This window comes from Haliotis asinina, chromosome 10 (assembly GCF_037392515.1).
Source record: "Haliotis asinina isolate JCU_RB_2024 chromosome 10, JCU_Hal_asi_v2, whole genome shotgun sequence".
In the NCBI taxonomy this organism is placed as follows: Eukaryota; Metazoa; Mollusca; class Gastropoda; order Lepetellida; family Haliotidae; genus Haliotis; species Haliotis asinina.
The window spans coordinates 21854895-21879600 of record NC_090289.1 but is presented as its reverse complement, the minus strand read 5'-3'; the positions used below and the strand labels follow the sequence as shown (position 1 = coordinate 21879600).

At 39.8% G+C, this 24706-nt stretch overlaps 2 protein-coding genes across 3 annotated transcripts in view; one reads left to right on the top strand and one right to left on the bottom strand.

The window, feature by feature from the left end:
- Window positions 1-21706, top strand: LOC137298910 (actin-related protein 3-A). Its single transcript, XM_067831281.1, has 11 exons — window positions 1-127; window positions 3260-3440; window positions 5954-6064; window positions 6511-6606; window positions 6892-6999; window positions 7165-7308; window positions 11926-12099; window positions 12347-12439; window positions 12672-12797; window positions 18699-18782; window positions 19044-21706. Exons 1-11 carry the CDS (start codon window positions 87-89, stop codon window positions 19137-19139), a joined length of 1254 nt encoding a protein of 417 aa, XP_067687382.1. The 5' UTR covers window positions 1-86; the 3' UTR covers window positions 19140-21706.
- Window positions 20977-24706, bottom strand: part of LOC137298909 (carbamoyl-phosphate synthase [ammonia], mitochondrial-like) — a 53873-nt gene continuing 50143 nt past the window's right edge. For both annotated transcript variants that reach the window (XM_067831279.1, XM_067831280.1), the window contains exon 35: window positions 20977-22708. In XM_067831279.1, the coding sequence (XP_067687380.1) occupies window positions 22610-22708 (99 nt within the window). In that variant the 3' untranslated portion in view covers window positions 20977-22609. The remainder of the gene's footprint in view (window positions 22709-24706) is intronic.

Genomic DNA, 24706 nt, shown 5'->3' with positions numbered 1-24706 from the left:
ACGAATACGTCACAAAGTTACTTCCGGTACGACACCGTGCGCTTCATGTCGTGTGTAGATCAAGGTCTACATCTTTAGTATACAGAATGTCCCGGTTACCAGCTGTTGTGATTGACAATGGCACAGGGTAAGATATATGTGTGCGAAATTGTGGTCAAAAAGGTTTCTTAGAGCCGTAAGCGAGAAACTTGTCAGGCATATGACGGATCATTCGAAGGGGTGTGGCGGAAGTGAATCTCTAAACTTCAGTGGATTTCTACTGCAGATTAGTACATTTACCAATATCCTGTGGGTGATTGGTGCCATTTTTCAACAAAATGTAATATTTACACCAGTGTGTCGTTGGAAATTACCCGATATGGAGTAGATGTGTGAAAGTAATGTTCAGTTCACCCATACAATAGGGATGCTTCCTTGACCTGGACCATACAATTTGGGGATTCTTTATATTTTCGACTCAAAATAAAGTTTTGTAGGAATGTTCGCAGTGTTTATAGGTAGACTTACTTTCTCCTGTTATATTCGCACATGAATGAGTTATCCAATCAGAGTGCATGCAACCCAGCAAGTATAACCAATGTGAGTTTATCAATGTTGCTTGACTGCTCCCAGATGGCGATAGGTTAGCTTGGCAGTTAGGCTAGTTGTACACTATATTTTGACATGTGAATGTGATGTTCTTTGTGATGGTCAATATGAATCCAGCTCCTTCACAGGCACTTTCACTGACTAGCATGCATGCAGTTACATTTGTAATGAGCAGACTTGCAAAGTTAAACCTTGCATTCACGAACAAGTAACACCATATGGAAACATGACATAATGTCTGGGAATGTGAGATTGTAGTGGTTTCTTAATATCAAAGAAAACATAAGGGACTACTACATTGCATGCAACTATTAACAGAAGGATGTTGCATCTCAATTTGATATTGTTCAAGCTTCTTTACCTATACTGAGAGAATGTTTGTCCTACCTATGGAATACAGCACCACAATCTTTAAAATCATGTTATAATTCTCTTTTACGTAATTGTAGGTGATTTTGTTCCAGTCACATTCTCGAAACAATGCCCTATGATGTTGACATAGCAAGAAGGTCAAGCTCAGTGATGTTCCACCTCTACTAGCTATGTCATTGCATAAGCCCAACGGCGTTGCGAGTTTCCAGTAATTGCTACTTTGTTATTTTGTTGTATTTTGTATTTTTTCAAGAATGCATTACACTGGTCACATGCTGCCGTATTCTATAATTCGCAGTTTTTCTCAATTTAAATTATATATATATATACTTTATATTTCAGTTTCAGCGTAACTATTAGGACCCAAGGAATTATGAATGTGAACTAATATTCACTTATATTTTATTTTTACATTCAGGAGTTTGCATCATTACACTGAAATAGAGTTCATTAGTATTTATTTTTCGAAGCGGTAAGAATGTGTTATACTGGACACGTCAGCCATTTTCAGGTATTCTATTTATTAGAACGATTTCAATCGGTTAGGATTAAGTTTAGGGTAAGGGGTTAGGGTAAGGGACCTAATCCACTTTATTGCCTTCATGGTTTCTTAACAAACTGACACCTTCTAGTGATTTGAATAGGTAATACATGAACTTTGACAAAACTGGTACTGCTTTCATCATTCATTCCATGTATGATTTTCATTCATAGGTTTTCACACCTTCTGAGACCATGTAAAATGAAAACACTTCTATGGAATTAAATAAAATGTATTTCATTTAGTGTGGTTACCAGCATTATTTTCAGTCCTGTAATAACTGAAATCTGTGTAATGAAAACGAAAATAAAATAGAACAATGTAAATAAGTAAACAAATACTTCTAGTAGGTCACTCATGAGTGTAATCAAATATGGCGTTACGACGCCTGTAAAAGTTACTTATTTGGTCAAAATTGACGGACAATTGGTTGAAAGAGTTGTAACTATAATCTGGAGGTTGAATACCATCGGTGTGTATGTTGTCAGGACTACACAGAAACACACAACATCAAAAGATGAGTGATGCTCTTGTATCTTGATCACTGCCACTGTCAACTACATCCAGTCGCATCCTCCCACATGTTGTGCTGCCACTCCATGCCTCACGTGGGTTCTTATGTAAGGGTCAAAAGCACTTCCCAGAGGCTTGAAATCATCTTCATTCAAGGTTGGAGGCTGTGTTTTCAGGCCCAATTTTCAGTGGAGTCTTGATCATAAACATCAAATCTCGACAAGTAGGAATTCCAAGCTGAGATAAGCAGGCATCAATGGCATCATGCACTAATCGTCACCGTGTTATTTACAGTAACTCATCCTCCGATGAAGGACATTAAGCTCAACTATTTGAGAATACAGATTCCTGTTATTCATATTCATCTTTGCTGCTGTGTGTGCCACTCCCAATTTTGTGTTCCCTATTATCTTCTGGTTTGTGAACGCTTCTCAACATGACGACTAGCCCAACGGTGATGACTGACTGACATTCAAGCGAGATTTAGGTCACATAGTTCAGTTCAAATTGTTTACATTTCACAAGTGTTTTGATTAATTAGATTACTGCATTTGTTTCCAAATCCTCAATTGAAAAGAATTAGATTTGGATTCCGACATGATTCTGTTGTAATTTGTTTATTTTGTTTTGATTAGTTATAGGAATTACATTACCTCTACGCAGTGTACATTTTCCAACTATCCAATCACAAGTATGGTGTATTAATTGGCATGGTACGATTATATAGAGGAATCAAAACATTGCCTTATTTTAACGATACTTTAATTGTTTAGAATGTGGCAGCTAAAATGTGTGATTGGTGTAATTCTATACAAGACCCTGAAGTATAATGTAAATCTGAAAAAGCCACAGTGGTGGGTAATTTGGATAATTCTGCACAGCTCCAGCCTGAGTGTATGTGCTAGCTTTGTAACAGTCATTTGGCATCATCATACCCTGCTGCTGCAATCTTTGACCACTATTCCAGTGAAGACTTGATTTCATTTCAGTCAGTTATGTTTTTGCCCATACTGAATGCAACATAAATATTGATCAACAGTAACGCATTGTTCTGTTTGAGAAAAGTGCATATACTCGATAAAATTGTGTTAATTGCTGTTTTTCTTTGGTATATTGCCACTCTTGTATTTAATTTACTGTTTTCCATTATACTAGTGTCATATATGAAATAAGAGCCACAAATAACAGGCTTCAAAATGCCATTGTCATTCTTGTTTGTAGGGGGTTTTGTATTTCTTTTGTCAGGTATACTAAAATGGGCTATGCAGGGAACACAGAGCCTCAGTTCATCATTCCCTCTGCTATTGCTATCAAGGAGGCTGCCAGTGTTGGGGACCAGGCCATTCGACGACTGGGCAAGGGAGTGGAAGATTTAGACTTCTACATTGGAGATGAAGCTCTTGGTGCTACAGCATATTCAGTCAAGGTTTGAAAATCAAAATCCTTCAGGTCCAACAAAATTATGTGTGAGAATGTATCTTCCCAATATTTTTAGACCAAACTTGATAGATATAGTAATCTCAGCCTGTGGTTGTGCCTTTTGCTATTTACAGATTTTTGGCATTTATATTTTTTTCAGTCTTTCCATGGAACATTTTGGTGTTAGTCTTATGGTGGGGTGGGCTTCATTTCCGGAGCAGAACTCCAAAATTGTACCATATTCTGCAAAACTTGGTAGATATATCGGTCAGAAGCTGAAGTGGTGCCTTTTGCGATTTACAGGTTTTTGTGATTTCTTATTTTCTTGGTTTCCATGGAAACGTTTCGGACTTAGTCTCAAAAGTGAGAGGTGTGTTTCACCTCTCCGGAGCAGAACTTTAAAACTTCTAAATATCTGTCAGTAAAACTTGGTAGATATGTGTGGCAGACCCGAGAGTGGTGCCTTTTGCTATTTACAGGTTTTTGTGATTTATCATTTTCTTGGTTTCCATGGAAACGGACCTAGTCTCAAAATAAAGGGAAGGGCTTCATTTCAGAGCACAACTTGAAAACCACTTCATATCCTTCAACAGATCTTGGCAGATATGTGAGACAGATCTTGAAATTGTGACATTGCTGATTACAGATATATGCCATTTATGATTTTCATTAATTCCATGGAAACAATTCAAACTTAGTCTAAGAAAACAATGAGAAACTGTCAGATGATTTGTCCTTTCAAACATGGAGGAACGGGGGGATATGTCATTTTCTGATGACTCTTGTTACATCAGCGAACTTTAACCTCCTCAGCACCAACCCCCAACACCTCTTACTCATCTCCTCTACATGGATGATATCGAGCTCCTTGCCAAAGGAGATACCAGTGAGCAGGTTCCCCTTGTCGAGTCCTTTTCTGATGATATTTCTGATAGTATATATCAATAAAGAAAATCTGGAGTTCGGTGCTAAATGCTCAAAAGAAGGTCAAAGCCACCAATACTTTTCCAGAGCCAGTCCTTTCCTATTCCTTTGGAGTAGTTGATTGGACAAAACAATATACTGTAAATCACGATTTTTTTTAGTCATATTTTTGCGAGTGGTGACCAACAGACGTTTTTGCATCATGATATTTTTGCGACTTACCTAATTCTCAAAACATAGTTTAGTTTGACAGTTTCAAAGTTTACTTGCATCTGAAAGTTTTAGCTGAAGTAAATCCAATCACATATGAACGTTTATCTAATCTTGAACACCATTCAGTAGAGTACATGCACATGTTTTCCTAAAAACAACACTTGCTGCATAGGCCAGATAAGCTTAAAACAGTTCAAAGGGATTAAATTAAATGGAATGATTCTAATAAATTAATTTGCACTGATGAAGGACCAGTTTAGTCAGTGTCTGCGAAGCTGTTGATCTCCAGATAAGTGTCATGAAACCTATATGGTGTCGCCTTTCAAACAGTCTGTAAGAAATATGTGTTGCGTGGTTGGCGATATTTTTGCGAGCTCGAGTCATTCGCAGTTTTCGCAAAAATATCATGCTCACAAAAATTTAATGATTGACAGTATCCAGTGTCTTGCTGCCTGACCAGAAGGATCATGTCTGATAACAGAACACGCCACCCTTGTTTCTCTCTGAATCATTTATATATGCCAATCAATTCTGGAGGTCAGGGTTTGATTAATGGGGAGGCTCTTCACGATATAATTTTATTGTGTACTTTTCCACATAATTATTTATTTATCGGATGATCCTTTGGGAATGCGTGTCAAGACTCATGATGAAAGCAAGGAATTCCACAGCTACTTTAAGTTTGCCATGGTTGTTGGTGAGAATCTGAAATGTGAAGTTGATTTTGTTGTCGGTGATATACTACTGGACAGAGTAAACCAGGTGAAGTTGTTCACCAAGTCTGCCCAGTGTCGTTCCTTTGTGGAGATGCTGTCTGAGAAGCCACACCCTCTCTGCTGCATTTTCATCTTAATCTGTAGAACATAATAATAGTAATAAAAATCATATTCTCTGGAAAGTTCTTGGTGGGTTCAACTAGGCAGTGTTTCCTGGGAGAAGTCCTATTAACTGTCTGGGCTGCGTGTAGAGGGGGCGAGGGCCCCGAATTGATGATGAACCTCACTAGCCTGACAGTGCCAGGATCACCCAAACCCTCTCTGCTGCATTTTCATCTTTAATCTGTAAAATAATAATAATTCATTTATATAGTGCCTCATATCTATCTGACTAGTTGCTTACTGGATGCTGTAATCAGAATCTGATTATTATGAACCCAGATAACCCAAGCTGCCTGTTAAGGGCTAGAAGGTTATAGTCACATGACTTTAAATCCAATAAAAAACATGGGATAGTTGGGTTGCCTTCTGGTACCAGTATTTTCTTACTATGATGAAGATAGGGTTCAATTCCCATGATGGAAACTGTGTGTGAATTTGTGTTCCACAAAATGAAATTGCTGAAATATTACTGAGAGAATAAAACTGTAATTACTTACTCTTTCAGTGGCCAATACGACACGGCATTGTTGAGGACTGGGATTTGATGGAACGCTTCATGGAACAAGCTATTTTCAAGTACCTTCGATCGGAGCCAGAGGATCATTATTTTCTCTTGGTAACTATCACCATGTTCATTTCATGGCTATTCATGTGTAGAAGTCCATGCTGTGCTTCAGTACTTCACTCTTTTTTGAGCACAGTGTAATACTGAAATTGTTATGCACAGAGAATTTTACTTTATTAATGTAGACTTGATGTTTACACAGGTAGACCAGCATGATGCTTACTTAGACTGTCTATGTCTGCTTTCAATTTCTTTCTTTCCATATGTAGTGTTTGTTTACTTGTTTGGCAAATTATCCCTTTATGTTCTGGTATAGTTATCATTATTAGTGGTGTCCTAAACCACAATAAGGAATTGTCTTAGTTTTGCCATATGTTTCTTTATGATTTGCCTGATAGTTAAATGCAATTATAGTCTTGTTAGAGCATTTGATAAATGAGGTTTTTAAATTTTGTGGATGTTTAATGTATTTACTGATTAGGAATATTCTTTCACAGACTGAGCCACCACTTAATACTCCAGAGAACAGAGAATATACAGCAGAAATCATGTTTGAATCCTTCAATGTTCCTGGTCTCTATATTGCAGTTCAGGTAAGCGCCAACTGTAATGACTCTTTGACACACGCCGCTTTTGGGTTTACACTTTCTCAGTAAGGTAAAGTACTGGAAGGCTTTCTAAATGGCATTGTGTATTCACAGCTTTCAGCTGTGGGAGCCATGCCAAATTGTACGTATCAAGACTACCATTTGTCAGACTTTAGTTTTTGTGGAAATTGTGGTGGCTAAGCGGGTTATGCAGCTGACAGGTGCCTGACTCTGATTGTGTGGGTTTAAAGAATGTTCTCATCTCATTTGGCTTGACATTGTTTTCTGCAGGCAGTTTTAGCCTTGGCTGCATCATGGACATCAAGACAAGTTGGTGACCGGACTTTGACAGGAACAGTCATAGATTCTGGGGATGGTGTTACCCATGTAATACCAGTTGTGAGTATAGATCTGGTCACTGGAACCATCTTCGTGGTGTATGTTGAATGGAGCCTGTGTAATACTGTTGTACCTATAGATTGGAACAATCATTGCAGTGTATGGCAGAGGTTTGTATAGATGTTGATTCAACTTGGCTGTTAACCTATCACAGCTTTGTTTCAGGCAGAAGGCTATGTAATAGGCAGCTGCATCAAGCACATTCCTATTGCTGGGCGAGACATCACCTACTTTATTCAGCAGTTGCTTCGGGAAAGGGAGGTTGGAATCCCACCAGAGCAGTCTCTTGAAACAGCTAAAGCCATCAAGGTATGTTCACATAAAAATCACATAAATTGAAAGCGCAAATAGTTCCAAAACTGCTGATGTCTCATAAGGCAAAATTCACTCACAAATTCGAGGGAGTACTCGGGTTAGTCCCACTTGTCTGGTTTGTTTGATGTGTTGACAGATAATCCTTGATGGGGGATTAAGGGATTATCTTTGATGTACCATCTTTAGTCTGTATTGGAAAGTTACCAGGCAAGTAGGAGCAATATGAAGTCATATCTTTCTAAGGGTTAACAAGTTAAAACGATAACACATTTTAACAACATTTTAATACTGCATTTAATTAACAAGACATTCATTCTGACATTCATAACAATATAAATACACTATGGGGATACATATTAATACACATCAGTATCCAATATTATTATATTAAATGTTGTTGTTGCAATGAATGACCACAAATAAAAATAGCATGCCAATGATGTAGCGCACATAAAAAAAAAAAAAAAAATATGTGTTAAGATCATGGCACATCCATTATGCCTCATCAGTTCAGTGTGACAAAGGCACACAACAGTAACATTAATAGAGTGTTGCCGTATTCACAAGTAATCTCAATAATGTCACAAGCAAAATACTTGATTATCAGACTCATGTATATCATGACATGATCTAGTTTATATATGAAAACAATATATCATTATTGTGTGTGTGCACTACACAGTTCACCACAGGACAACACAGTTGTATCATAGTTGTAATAATACCATTGTGAATGTTTCTTGAATCTGTAAACTCCCCTACTTGTGTAGTAATACACAAATGGTAGAGAAAACAACACCAATTAGACAGTTTAATAACATTAGCCTGCCACGATATCTACAGACACATGTAACATTGTGTGATACGTGATCTAATCATGTATGACATGAGCAAACATGTAAAGAGTCTTGCTCGAGAAAAGGATGTGATATTGACATGATGTGGCTCATCTTTGCCAACAACTCGCGATAAAAACATGTGAATGTCGAGATGGAGGCATTCATGTGATATGGACATGGCACGTCACTGAGCGCTCGCTCACTATAACCAAGTTTAGCTGTGCAAGTTTCATTGATTTGTTCCCATGTTTGTTTGCTTTTCCCTAGTGTTCTTCCTGTACATTGAACAGTAGTTAAAGTCAAAGAACACTCGCAAATGTGTATGTACACTTGGTTATGTATATGTATATGTGTATGAGCATATATGCGCAAATGTCACTGGGTGTGTATCTGCATATGTAGATATGCATGTATAAGTGGGTTATGTATGTCATGTATATGTGTGTGTGTGTATATATATATGTGTATGTATGCATATGTGTATGTGTGTGTATATATATGTGTATGTGTGTGTATATGTATGTGTGTATATATATATATATGTATATGTGTATGTGTGTATATATATGTATGTGTATGTGTGTGTATATATATATGTATGTATATGTGTATGTGTGTGTATATATGTGTATGTATGTGTATATGTGAATGTGTGTAGGTATGTAGGTGGGTAGGCAGGTGGGTAGGTATATATATGTGCGTATATAAATGCAAGTTCAAGTGAGTGTGCATGTAAATAAGTGTGTGGGAGTGTATGTCTGTCTGTCCCCCTATCTGTCTGACGGTCTGTCTTTCCGCCTGTCTGTCTCCCAGACTGCCTGTCTGCCTGTGTCTCTATGTGTCTCCCTGACTGCCTGTCTGCCTGTGTTTCTATGTGTCTCCCTGTCTGCCTGTGTCTCTATGTGTCTCCCTGACTGCCTGTCTGCCTGTGTCTCTATGTGTCTCCCTGACTGCCTGTCTGCCTGTGTCTCTATGTGTCTCCCTGACTGCCTGTCTGCCTGTGTCTCTATGTGTCTCCCTGACTGCCTGTCTGCCTGTGTCTCTATGTGTCTCCCTGACTGCCTGTCTGCCTGTGTCTCTATGTGTCTCCCTGACTGCCTGTCTGCCTGTGTCTCTATGTGCAAGTCTGTGCGTTCATGGGGAATTAGGCATGGGTATATGCACATAAATCTTATACCTTTATATCTTAGAAGTTGCATATGGTGTACATGTTTGAGTATATGTATATATGTTTACGCCTCACAAGATGTGTATGATATATAACACGAAGACAGAGCAGTGGCCTACACACACACTCTGCATAGAAACAGCTCCTTATCATGGAGGGTTGCTTTTGGAAGTCAGACACAGACACGACAAGATTTGGTCCACTGAGTTGGTGATATATAAAAATGCATAAATACTGATGTTGTATTGATATTGTATAGTCTTACTCATGGTGTCAAACGTGCTCCTTCTGGACAAGTAGTCAAGACTCTGGATGTCTTGTTTTGTCCAATCAACTACTCCAAAGGAATAGGAGAGGACTGGCACAGCAAAAGTACTGGAGGCCTTGACCTTGTTTCGAGCATTTGGCTCCGAACTCGAGATTTTCTTTATGCAAGATTTATTTGCAGCCTGAAGTTTGTCTTGAATCTGGGCATTCTGGAGCTTGTCTCGAACTTGCATTCCAAGGAAGGTGTAGGCCTGATCTTACATAAGATGCTCAATAACTCCTCCCCTGTCTAACTTGACCGTCCATCATTAGTTACCTTGCCACATTTCAAATGAAGAGTATTACATTTGTCGAGTGCAAAAGTCATGCCAATATCATTAGAAAAGGACTCAACAAGGTGAACCTGTTCTTGCAAATTGGTATCTCCTTTGGCAAGGAGCTCGATGTCATCTGTGTAGAGGAGAGGAGTAAGAGGTGTTGTAGATCTGTGCTGAAGAGGTCTGAAATGGTTCCCCTCCTCCCTATTGAGCAGAAAAGACAAAGGATTTAAACACAGACGAAAAGAGAAAGGACTGAAGGAGTCCCCCTGAAATATTCCCTTTCTGATAGGAATAGATTCCGAAGTCTGAACCTGCCCTTGTGAGTACACCTCAAGAGAACAATGGATTTGTTGGTTCTTTTAAGTGCACAGGGTTGTGTACTGCACACTAGGGTTTGTGACAACACGGAAAGAGTCTGCACACAAAGTTGACTCCAAGGTTTTTACACTCGTTCACAGGTGGGCTCAACCTTGCTGGATTACTAGTCTGGTGCTTTAGCCAGCTGTGCCCAGTATTACTTCATTTTATAAACTGGTGAGTGTATGAGGGGATGTCAATAAGTTTTGAGCCTTGCATAGAAAAACACAAAATATTGGTATGAACCACATTTATTTTTCAACATAATCCCCTTATTAGTCAAGACACTTGTTCCATCTTTTCTGCCAGTCGCTGATGCCATCTCTGTAGAAGGTGCCATTTTGGTCCTCAAACCAAGCCTCAGTAGCAGCAATAAGCTCATTATCATCCTGAAATCTACTACCACTCAAGTGTTTCTTGAGATTTGGGAACAGATGGTAATCAATTGGTGCCAGGTCTGGAGAGTAGGGGGGATGTGGCAAGATTTCGTACCCGCATTCCTGGACAGCAACGGCTGCAACGCGAGATGTGTGTACTGGAGCATTGTCTTGATGTAGAAGAATACCACGTCTGATCTTGCCCCAGCGCTTTTCCTTGACTGACTGTCGCACTTGCCTCAACAAGTTAGCGTAATATTCCCCTTTCATTGTTCTTCCTTTTGGTAAGTAATCGATGTGGATGACGCCTTTGCTATCCCAGAAGACTGTCGCCATTACCTTCTGCACTGATCTGGAGGCTTTTAACTTTTTGGTCCTGGGAGAAGTGACATGTTTCCATTCCATGGATTCTTGTTTGCTCTCAGGATCATAGTGGTGGATCCAGGTTTCATCACAGGTTACCAGCCTAAAGTGAAAATCTTCTGGATTCTTGTTGTATCTGGTTAACCCTTGTTTGCTTCATTTCATCTGTAAGCATTCTTGGCACCCATCCTGCGCACACCTTAGACATGACGAGATGTTCATGAAGAATTGTCTTGATGGATCCGTGTGAAATGCCTGTGGTCTCCTCTAACTCGTGGAGTGTGATTCGACGATTTTCAAGCACAAGTCTATGCACTCTGTCAGTGTTTCATGACTAGTGCTTGTTGTTGGGCGACCTGGATGGGGGTCATCTTCAAGACTCTCTCTACTATGCTTAAATTCATTGACCCATCATTTGATGGTAGCAGATGAAGGGGAAGACTTCCCATAAACTGCTGAAAGCCTTTCTTCAATGTTCGCCGAATTTCCTTCAAGAACTAAAATCTTAATACTCTATAATAATGCTCTATACTCAATTTTATTCATTTTCACTGCCGTGAGGGGGGAACTCTTTCTGTCAGTGTGAGCTATTCAATAACTTCTGAGAGTAGGATACCAAAACTTAAAGATCACATCAGCTACACCCCAAGATTCAATGTCGTACCATAGGCTGTGACACCTGGGTATGAAAAATGCTCAAGGCTCAAAGCTTATTGACATCCCCTTGTATGTACATTACCACGGATATGTTGCAACACTAGGCCTGGGAACATGAAAGCTGGTCCTGCTTGTATGGATCATGCTAGATAAGAAATCTTAAGTTGATGTTAGTGACATCCCATCGTTATAATGTTGTTTTCAGCATTCCTGCATCATTAGGTACCATTTCTCCATACATTTCCCCCCTGTGTTTGTTACAGGAGAAATACAGTTATGTATGCCCTGACATTGCCAAGGAGTTTGCCAAGTATGACCAGGACCCCAGCAAGTGGTTGAAGAAGCATGAGAGCACTAATGCTGTCACAAAGCAGTCATTTGCGGTAGATGTTGGATATGAAAGATTTCTAGGGCCAGAGATATTTTTCCACCCAGAGGTACTTGGCTGTTGAAATGTCATTATCATCCCTGTGCATTTGAATCATCAACATATTTTTTTCAATATACTCAGTTAATTTTTGTTTCATCTGAATGATGACTTGTGACAGTACCAGCGTAAAGTAAAGGAGAATGTTATTCCCTGTCAGTCATCGTATGACCTAATTCCCCTTATCATGAAGATATTCCATCAAGATGATGTCACAGTATTTCACTTGAAATTCTACATTGTCATTTTGATTCCAGTTCTCAAATCCTGATTTTACAACACCAATATCTGAAGTGGTGGATGATGTTATACAGAACTGCCCAATTGATGTGCGCCGTGGCCTGTATAAAGTAAGTGTCTATATATTATATAATATGTGATGTGGTGGATGATGTAATACAGAACTGTCCATTAGATGTGCGCCGTGGCCTGTATAAGGTTATTGTACTGTAGCGAAGTGACTTCTGGTTACATGTTGATATTCTATTGTTGTAATAAGCCAGATAACACGCCAAACCAAGCAGTATTACCTAGTTGCTTTGTGTATGTTCTTGACAAGTAATCATTTTTACATTGTTTCAGAATATTGTACTCTCAGGTGGTTCAACAATGTTCAGAGATTTTGGGAGGAAGTTGCAGCGAGATATCAAACGATTAGTTGATGCTCGTCTGAGAGTCAGTGAGGAACTGAGTGCAGGTAGAATAAAGGTATGTGTTAAAGGGACTTTTTGTCAGCAAGGGTTTTGCTTACATATAATTGGCATCTTTACATTTTTGTACTTTATTTGCTGATGAGTAATTAGTGTATTGACTTACATGTAAATAGCATATTATCATACTGACTGATCACGGGACTGAAATGACTTACATGTAAATAGCATATTATCATACTGACTGATCACGGGACTGAAATGACTTACATGTAAATAGCATATTATCATACTGACTGATCACGGGACTGAAATGACTTACATGTAAATAGCATATTATCATACTGACTGATCACGGGACTGAAATGAATAGAGTTGTCTCGCTCGAAGTGTCTGAACATTGCATCACTTCAGTATTCACAAGTATTAGATGGTAATTTCAGCAGTCACCATGTGGAATGGTAAATATAAATGATAAATGATAAATACCTTTACATGAGTGACCTGTCAGAAGGACTTGGAAAATGGTTACTGAAGGGTTGTTAGCTTGAGGTTGACATAAGATATAATAATTTTTCCTTATCCTGACTCATGCTTAATTGCTTACTCACCTCTTCCTGGCGAAGGTAGTGGAACACCTGAAATCCCTTTGAGTTCCCTTCTAAAAGAAGCGGACATAAAATCACACTCACCCAAGTAATACCTCCCTCTCCCTCCACATGGTCAGCTGACCACCATGATACTTCACTCTATCACTATCACCCGATGAGGGTGGCTGGAGGCACCTGGGGTCAAGTACACGGCGATAAGTCTTTCATTGTTTTGGTTTTTCTTACTAAATTTGTGCTGTATGCGGTTTTTGGCTTGTATATATTTGTTATTATTGTATCTATTTCTAACACGTATTTTGTCAACTGAGACTTACTGCTAGAGATAAGCAACGTCGGCTCACATGAGCCATGTCTAAATCTAGTGAAATAAAGTCGGGTAACTGTTTAATTATTGATGCTGAGATTCATTCCAGCAAGATGCCAGCCATATCTCCAAGGTTGTGTCAAGGGTCGGCAAGTCCCCTTTTCAGACTCAGAAGAGACCATCTGTTGAGACAGGACCATCTCTAAGAAAATCCCTCGTGGATGAAGAAGTCATTCAGGGACGAGATAGTCCCCTTAGAAGAACAACAATATTTTGACGAGCCTCTGTTAATGATACGGAGTGAAAACACCACTGATCGGACATCGGCAACTAGATCGACACCAATGGCCTCTTCAACGCCTCAGAACACATCTTATCTACAACAGAAATGACAGATGTCGACTGCATTCACGGGCATTGTAGACAACTCCTCAACACAGTCGTCAATGCACACACCACATGCGTTCAACGCAGACGTCTTCATGCAACAATTCACAATGCAGATGATGAACCTCATGGAACGAAGATTGGAAGAGGAAAGACAACTGCACTTCTCAACAATGTTGACTGTAAATCAGCAAGAGAATTCATCTAGACCGGCACTCACGTCTGAGGATGAAGAGGAGGTGCATGCACGCGCTCACTCCAGAAGATCCAGGTCCCGATCATCAGATCGCAGCACAGAGAAGGATATACCCATGCCGAGTGAGTGCACTCACGCGAGTAGTTACACTCGGGCGAGTGATGTTGTTCACTCGCGTATGTGCACTCATGAATGGACTCATCTGCAGAGAAGTTCTCCTTCAGTCTCCCCTATTCATAGAAGACATCGTATGCAGTCATCCTTCCCTTCGGACTTAGACTCACACAGTCAGGATCGTCGACGATCTTTGAATTCCCCTTACTCTCGGAAGAAAGAAGTTAGACATCAGCGTGATATGTCACCGGAGGAAGTTTGTTTTCGGATTCGGAAGTCACATGGATCACAAATGGTTTAAACCTGGCTTCCCAATCTAAGGATACCAACGAGCTCAACACGTACAAGATGAAGAATGACGACATTGATACGTTAACATTTCCGCAGATAGCTCCTGTATCTATGATTCCTGAGACTTTGTCCTCAGCATTCAAGACAGCAACCACGTTTCAACCGCAACAGCCTTTTAACGCACGTGGTTTCCCTCCTCATAATATGAAGCAATTTCTCAGAGTGCCTGAGGTTGACAAAGGCTATTAAGTCATCAACTCAGCTTGCAGTAGATTTCACAAGGTGGAAGACAGAAGACTGGCGCAACTGGACACTACTATGAGGCGAACTTTTTTCGGATTAGCTCAATCTAGAGCCATCAACGAGATTCTCATCGCTAAGTTTAGCAATCCAGTAAATGAGGAATAGAGGATGATCCTGTCGGCACTCGTTACACAGAGGAAGGATCAGCAGTTATGTCTGAACATCTAGCTTCTACCACTGCCGGGATTAATCTACTTCATAGGCAGGGGCTCCTCTTCGCCATGTAATGGAGTGAGAACTTCACAAAGCCTTTGTGTCAAGCCCCATGGTCTGCTCCTATGGTATTCGACGGAAGGATTGAATGGGTAGCAAGATCGGTAACTCAAGATTCAAGGGAAGGTATGATGATAAATTCCATCGACACTTTGACTTCTGTCCTGAAACAGACAAATCAACGTTACACAAGTTTTCCAGGGTTCAAAGAGCGAGGGAGAAGAAATTCAGTGATAGAAGGGAGAAATCGTCTTCTTCATTTCGTCACCCCTATGGAGGAAGTAAACGTTCTCCGACGTCAGGAAGATTGTGTAGGGGCGATGGAGGAAATAAACGCTGAAGATCAGGTTCGGAAGGACTGTAGTCTTCCACCCCCAGCCATTCCCAAATAACCGTCTCACAACGCTACTGTGAAAATTGGGAAATCCTTAACAACAACTATGTCATGAATATTCTATGAGACGGCAACAAGATTCCGCTGGAGGATACACCACCACTCACAAAACTCTCATCATCTACGCAAATAATCAACCAGACAAGTTGACCGATGCTATATCAACACCGTTGCAGAAGGGAGCAGTAGAAGTAATAGAATCACAGAGTCTTTAGCCCAGATTTTTACTCCCCAAATTTAGTACTGAAGAAGAATTCCAGAGAGAAATTCCGTCTCATTTACAACATGAAGGAATTCAACAAAAGGTTTCTATGGAACTCCTCATCCGACCAGCAGACTATGAATTATCTACACCTCAGGGGGCTACGCAGTGCTTTTTATCTAGACGACGCATGAACAGAAAAGTCAACTCAGACTACAATTAGACTTCATGATCAGGCTACTTACACAACTGGGTTGGTTAGTAAATCACCTAAAGTCGGAACTGGAACCTCAACAAGATATCAACTTCCTCGGGATTCATTTCATCACTATGTTGAATCAGATTGTAGTTCCAGGGGCTCGGTGGATCAAGATTCAAGAAATCATAGGGCAAGTTCTACTCTCTCTGTTAACACTTCAACAATGGCAGTGTCTACTAGGCCTCCTCACGTCAGTGCAAGATCTGACCAGAAGAGAAAGACTGCAGTTGCATCCCTTACAACGATTCTTGAATCTTCATCTTCATCTTTTCTGATGTTGTGGACTCACCGATCGAATGTCTGCGCAGGAACTTATATGTTAGAGCCGGTATTCAACAACCACCTTTACATAGACGCATCTCAAGGATAAGGATGGGGAGCTCGTCAACGTCATGGCAGACGCCCTATCTCATATCCTGTGTTCTGCTCCAACAGAATGGATGCTGCATCGGGAAGCGTTTCAGCTAATCAGTCAAACTTTCGGATCACCACAAATAGACCTATTTGCAGTGAGATTCAACAAACAGACAACAACCTTTGTGTCGCCAGTACCAGATCCCTTAGCCTGGGCAACGGACGCTCTCAGCATTCCATGGGAAGGAATAAACGCATACACCTTTCCCCCTCCAATACTGTAACCAAAAGTCATCAAGAAATCAGACAAACAGGTTACAACTGATTTTGGTTGCGCCCTACTGGCCAACGAGAGATTGGTTTCAACACTTATAGAGCAAGGACAACCAACACAACAATAACCAGAGTGGAAGAATCTTCTTATTCATCCCCACACAAAGCAAATGCACGGCCAACCTTGGGTTTTTCATCTTCACGTATGAACTTTATTCAGACTTGTTTGAAACACAGAGGATATTTGGCAAGAGCAACAAAAGCAGTCACCTTAGTCTTATGGAAATCCACTTGCACTCTTTATGACAAGCGGAAACGGTTTGAGACATATGAAAGAAAAAAGGGATTTTAGGTGAACAAGGCAACTGATCCTCAAATAGCAGATTATTTATGCTATTAATGTCAGTATAAGGGTCTGAAAGGTTCTACATTATCTACATACTTAACTGCTCTCAGCTCAGTCATCACCATGGGAACCAAACTGACTAAAGTACCAGTGCTCATTGCCTTACTATGTTCGTTCAAGTTGGACGATCAACAACACAGATTTAGAGCTCCAGCGTGGGCTCTAAACATTGTACTCCAACATCTCACAAGTGATGCATATGAACCACTTGATCGAACATCATTTGAAATGTTCACTCAAAAGACGCTATATTTACTTGCCCTGGCTACAGCGGCAAGAATGTCAGAAATTCATGCTCTAGACTTTAATCAAACGAAGCTTGATACAAGTCACCAACAAACAGCTCATTTAGGTCTAAGATGGGATTTCATCGCAAAGAATCAACTGCCAGGTCAACCGGATAGACAGTTCCGTATACTGGCTTTGTCTTCAGTCTTAGGACCACATGATACACAAGATTTATCATTATGTCCAGTGTGAGCATTGAAAATATACACTGCACGTACCAAGTCTAGAAGACAACGGTTCAAGCGCCTATTCATCCCTTTATCTACTGAGACACCCACGGAAGTATCCCGCAACACTATCTCAGTGTGGATCAGAGCTGTTACACTTAGAGCATGTAATGCAGCAGGATTAGACCCTCCACGAGCCTCTAACCCACATGAAGTCAGAGCTCTAGCCTCTACACTAGCACTACATGGTAATTGCTCACGGTCTACTATTATGGATGGCTGTTTTGGGAAGTCAAATACGGTACTCGCCAACCATTACCTACGAGACATAGCTACGGAGGACGTCACTGGCATTCATCAGTTTGGACCACTTGTCGTTGCTCAGCAACTAACAGTTCCCCGACAACGCTGACTTAACTCACCCGATTTATCACGTGACTTGTGGAAGCCAGACACTTGTGGAGTATATTGGTGGAAAGTATATGCGCATGTCTTGAACAGACTAGCATAAGTGATTATGACCTTGCATTCATTATGAAGATAATTACATGAAGAAAGGTCGCAGCTAGCTTCCATTGTTATATCGTGATATTTAGTTGCATCAGAAATTAACAAGACACTAGCTATATTAGTGTCATCACATACCCGTCAACAAAGCCTTTTTCAACTCAATGTGATTCCCCCCTAAATCAACAACGAATATGAGAAGTATAAGACTGAATTATCGCCATTACAAGTTCCTGTTAGAGGGGAGAAATTATTGGACGTAATTTGCAACAGACAGCAGAATCCATCATGGTCTGACCCACCACCGTTTCCATCGGATTCTGTAAGCAATGAAAGATGAGTCAGGATAAGGAAAAATATGTAATTTTCTTAATAATATTGATATTTTGTACTTATCCTGACTAATGGCGAAAGCCCTCCCAGCCGCCCCGAATGTGTCGGGTGATTAAAGGAGACAGTGAAGTATCATGGCGGTCAGGTGATCATGTTGGGTGAGTGTGATTTTACATTCGCTTCTTTCTAGAAGAGAACTTCAAGGGATTTTAGGTGTTCCACTACCTTCGCCAGGAAGAGGAGTGTAAGCAATTAAGCATGAGTCAGGATAAGTATAAAATATCAATTTTATTCAGAAAATTACATTCTCCATTATCAGTGTAGGTTTTAAGCTTTGGTGAACATCTTCAATTTCAGCCTAAACCTATTGACTGCTCTGTCATTACACACCACATGCAGAGATATGCTGTCTGGTTTGGAGGCAGTATGTTGGCTTCTACAGTAAGTATGAGAAACTTATTGCTGCTCAGTAACACAGCTAAATGTAAAGTAGTAACTGTCTATAGTGTTGTAGGAACTCAATTGTTCGTTTGTACAAAGCAGATCATTAGTCACTTGCAGTCACTAAGTCCTTTGAAAATTCCAACATGACAGTTATTCACTGTTTGTGACGGACAAAACGTATATCGGATAAGACAGATATGTGAGCTAAACTGAAAGGTTTTCTTTCCAGATGTTTAAATGTTTATCTTGCATCTTCAGCCTGAATTCTACCAAGTGTGTCACACCAAGGCTGATTATGATGAGCATGGACCAAGCATCTGTCGCCACAACCCTGTGTTCGGAACAATGACATAGACAACAAACAGCATCAGAGGCCACAATGTTTACACAATGGATCTTTTGTGGGCGACCTCTCATTATTATTCTGTAGTTCAATCTTTCCTGTCCGTTTAGTTTGCTGAAAGTGTCAGCCTGAAAAGTATGTGAAAGATACTAATAGGCCATGAAGCAGGCATTAGCTTATAAGGTTTTCAGCTTTGTTTCTGCTGACAGAAAGAACAAAGTAAATTTCTTTCGCAGGTCTTGATAAACAGCGTTATCAGTTGCTTAACATTATATGAGGGACACATAATCATATATGGTATGAAAAATAGTTTGACTTTAGTCTATTTTCAATGTGCACTGTGTTATCAGGTGTAACACACTAAAACACTTATTTAGATGGTTGAAAATGTGGAAAGGAAAATTGCAATCTTCCTGTTTTGCAAACCTTTTTGTATATGTGACCTGTAAGCTCATCTGTAGGTATGGTTAAGTCATGACAGCACAGAGGAAATTTTCATATGACCACAACAAGCAGATGGGTGAAGTTTTAGGTGTAAATGTTAATAATTCTATGGTTAGGAAGTATTTTCAACAAATTATCCAAACCAGAATGTTTGTGGTCATCATTCCTGGCTGTACAAATGGTGGCACCACTTTTTGTAAGTTGGTAAAACACCAACACATCTAGAAATAGTACATTGCTAATTAGTCTCTTGTGCATCACTGTATAATGTGTACATGTTCTTCCACTCATTTTTGATAATTGTATTGATCACTGAGAAATTCAAACTGATATTGTGTGAAATCAACCATGTGTTACGATTTGTAATGAAAAATCAGAAATGGAATGTATCTGAACCTTCTGTTCATAATGACTGATGATAGTAGTCTAGAACTTGATATCTCTTATGAATAAACATGGGCACATGTATCCTGAACTATAGAAAGTGTTTGTATTTCCAAATGTACTCTCACCTAGAAACAATTTCAGTTACTGGTCATGTACACATAGGACACATTGAAGACTGTCCAGCTATCTGTTGTGATGTATGTACACCTGAAAACGCACTACGGAGTGTATCCACCTATCTGTTGTCACTATTTCGGACTGAGTAAATTACAGCAGATTTGTGAGAAAGGATTACACAATGCCTTTTAGAAAGTGGTCAGATGTAGCACACAAAGTCAACCGCCTATCCCGCACAATGGAAATCAGACAACTGGTAGTCTAGACTGCATACTTTGTGTTTACTGACTTTGTGTGCTGGCAATTAGGTGCCTGACACTGAGGATGCGGGTTCAAATCAAAATAAAAAATAGTACTAGAATTTACAAAGAAAGTGTAATCCCAAATATGACAATGTTACATTTGACCACTTTCTAAATGGCAGTGTGTAATCCAAGCTTTTGACCATGGGAGCTGTGCCAGTTTACACTGATCAGAGGGGTTTACACAAAGAACGCAGTCTAGACTACCAGTTGTGAGACTTTCATTTCTTGGGAAGTCTCGGTGGCTGAGCAGTCTAGGCAGCTGACATTATGTGCTGGCGATTAGGTCCCTGACTCTGTGGGTGCGGGCTTAAATCCCAGATGGGACTCCGCCAAACTAAAGTACTAGAATTTACTTTACTGAGAAAGTGTAATTCCAAATATGACACATGTTAGATTTGTTAACACCAACAAACAAATGAGCATTTACATAGCACTTCTTACTACATATTAACAGAATGGTTGTACTACAATAAAAAGATGTGTGAATATTAGATATACAACTCTCTAACAAGGTATACAGTCAGTATTTTTCATCACATGGAAGTTAAGATCAGGTGAATACTTAGTACTTTGATAGGTATAAATGACAACACAGTGAGCAAGTAATTATTTTATTCCACACTCCTTCATTATACACAAGTAATTAGTGTAAGGACTGTCAGACAATATGTGTACACATACCATTTATGTATTTACTTTGAGAGTGCTGTAATGATACAACTTTTGCACTGTATGAAGTGTGAAAGGCAAACATTGAGTCCTATCAAAATAACTAATCACACCATAACGGTTAAATTAGCACTGACATTAAGCTTTTGGTAGCATTACAATAGTTTATAGGACTTAGGGATCTTAAGCATTAAGGAAACATATGGATAACAACTTTGTGGATTGTACCAAACTAACACAGCTACTAATCTGTAAAATCTACTTCACCCAGAAAGTTTGTTTGTCATGAATGTTTGTATGATACAGTTTGAAGCAGTTGCTTTTTCAGAAACAGTTCATATTTGTAGTCAAGACAAATGGTGGCTATTGTATCGGCAAACAAATCCCAGAAATTAGCTTTGTGCATGCATGTTTTGTCGGATATGTGGAAATGACATGAGTGACAAGGTGAAGCAGTAGATGCATGTTTTTACTCCATTGTGGGTGACGTGCTACATTTTGTTGGCATAACAGAGTTTTATCTCTTACATAGGTAGGTAATAGGGACGCATTGATAGCTAACCTGGAACATGCCTGGTTTCAAGCTCACATGAATTGGTCATACACATTATTTGAAATTACATCTACTTTATTAGATATCAACTCAATAAAGCTGTGTACTCATTAAGTGTAATGTCATTACGCCTTGATAGGCGACATGGTGGTGCAATGATTATTTTACACTACTGCTATATAGATAGTCTCCCTGCCAGACTGGACAAAGGCATTAAGGAAAGCCATATGTGTTATGAAGAGACACTGATATGACGCGTGCCACTTTCATGTCCATTTAGTAGTCACGTGTCACATTTGGTGGCATATATTAAAAAAAAATACATAAAGCCATAAGCCATCTGAATATAGCCAAGTATGTGTGGCCATGAGTTTCAATAGTAAATGATTCTTGGTGGTTTTGAGCAACTCTCAGTAATCTGCAAGTTCTATGACGGCATCAATGAATGATTCTAACACTGAACTGGATATCTAACACAACATTTACGCAGGTGTTAAGTGATTTACAGTGTCTTACCAGTGATCCTTATCTAGATTTTTAGAACTCCTATGACAGCCAACCATGTAGTCCACATACGAATTCTACACAAAACAATGTGCACACTAACATTTTTCAACACAGAAATAGGACAACGTGAACAATTTTCGAAAGAAAGAAACCTTAAAAATCCTATTTTGACAAAAGAGTATGAGTACAAAAACACTGCTCCTGTCACAATGACTGACCTTGACATTCACATGTACCAAATAATCTATCCAAACTTTAGTCAGGGCAATCACAGATAAAGTCTCTTATGTAAAGTGTGATCTTGTGAGTTATTCTGGGAGAATACTTCATTAGCCAATACCTAGACTGTCTCGCAGAACTGTGCTTGGAAAGGTAAGTAATGCAACAGAAATGAAAGCTCAATTCAGGATCTAACTGCATTCCTGCAGTTGGTGAAATAATAGCATCTGCAAACCAGTGTTCGTGTAGTAGTACTCCATAGTCGTGGTCTTGTAATGACTTATTCCATGGGCTTGGAATCATTCTTTCTGTAGTCAAATAGACTGCTGGCCGTGATGTTGCCAACATAGTCCAGAGATTCAACCAGTAGTTTTGCAACCTAAAACCAAGAATGAAATACGATGTTGACAAATGTGCAGGGGAGCATTTCTTTAGCATCCTTAGAGTGTATGTATATACATGTATGTGTGTGTGCAGATGCTGTTTCAGCTTGTGTCCAAACATAGGATTTCATCAGTCTCATCGTCGTGTGATTGCACCATTTCTGTCGTTTCATGCATATTTCGTATCAGCTATCCTGTAAATATGCCTCTCCGTCTCTTTATAGACAAACTGGGTTTTGAATAAAGTTGGAATAACTGTATGGTTTCGTATCTACAGCAATCGGAAATACTCTGAGATTTAGTATACGTTTTTACGCTGTAAGAGGAGCAATAGAGGATTTGCCCTGAGCATATAAGTTGTACAAGGCTGATCTCTGGAATCAATCTAGATCGTCAGCTGAAACAGGGTGCAACACCTCCAGGGAAACCACAGGAACATGAACAGACACTCTTGGACTCCTAGGAAAGACTTCCTGCTGGCTGATGTCCACTGACTTGTGAATTAGGAGACAAGTTTAGGGGTGTATAGATGTCCAGGGTAGTCGCAATTATCGCTCTCGCCAGGGAAATATCAGTAGTATATTACGGGCCGCCAGACGGTAGATTTGGTGAAGGGAAGGACAGGGAAGGTATGGGGAAAGTCATTGGGTGATCCAAGTCAAGTGATCACCGTCAGGTGCGCCCTAAATAGCCCGTCAAAGGCGAGGAGGGAATGAAAGGTGGTTGTTTTTAATGCAGAAAACCTTTCATAAGAAAACGAAACATGATGGGTGATGAATTAATAAATGTATAGCGTGCTGTCCTGAATAGGCAGATAGACAGTACCCATCATCCCAGTTTGAATTAAGCACACTTGAAAACTCACGTGTTCCCATCCTTTCAAATCGCCCGCACTCGGCAGAGCGAACATCTTTTGTTAGCCCTTTGTAAAGAAAAGTGTCGTTGAATATTATTCAGCTCCTGACTTGGAACGTTGATATATATTTAAATGCTTTTCTGTTAAATGTCGCCAGTTTCAGGTTTACTTCAGGACTGCAGTCTGAGTATGATGTTTTAAAAGCAAATGGTTCAAAATACACATGGATAGAAAAACTGATTAAAACAATACCACGGAAGTTACGTCATTCGGGAAGAGAGTAATGTTGAGGCTAGGAATCTGCTTATTGAAACAGTTGTCATTCCCTGTTCTGATAGAGAAGCGATTTTAGAAATTTAGGGTTTCCACCTCTTCATTTCAATATGCGTAACCTGTGTCTTTGTATAGTGCGCTACCCTGTATAGACAGGCAGCACCCGTCAACAACTTAACAACTCACGTGTTTCCGTCCTTTCAAACAGCCCGCACCCGGCAGAATGAACGTCTTTTGTTAACCCTTTGTAAAGAATTATTCAGCTCTGTGCCGACTTGCATAACTGAACCCGATGTTTATATGATATTTCATGCTAGCTTTTCCTTTAAAATGTAACGTTATGACATAAACCGAAGGGTGTAACTTTAACCATGTCAACTAAAATATGTATACAGTTTTGCTTCAGGGCGTGCTATTTTAAAAATAGATTGTTTGAAACATAACTATATTATTTAGAAAACTGATCAGTGCAACACCATGAATGTATGTTTGTTGGGAAAGAGTTGGAAGTATTCTATAAGACATCATAGTGGCAAGCAACGTGTTTCATGTTTACAATAGTCTCCTCGACCTCTCAACACAGCCGGCCACCACAAAGTCTCCTTAGAAATCAAGTCAAGATGAGCTTGGAAATCAACCATTCCTTTGAAGGCTCCATTTCAAGTATCCACGGTTATACATGAATATCAGTCTACCGCCCCACCCTCCAACTCTCCCTCCTTAGGCTTTTGTGATCTGTTGTGCATGCGCCAATGTCCTTTGAGACTGCTTACAGTTCATATTAAGGTGAATTACCAGTGTGACACATTTCTGGCCTGCTGTCCGTGGAAGCCAACAGTGAACACCATCAAGGATTATTTACCTG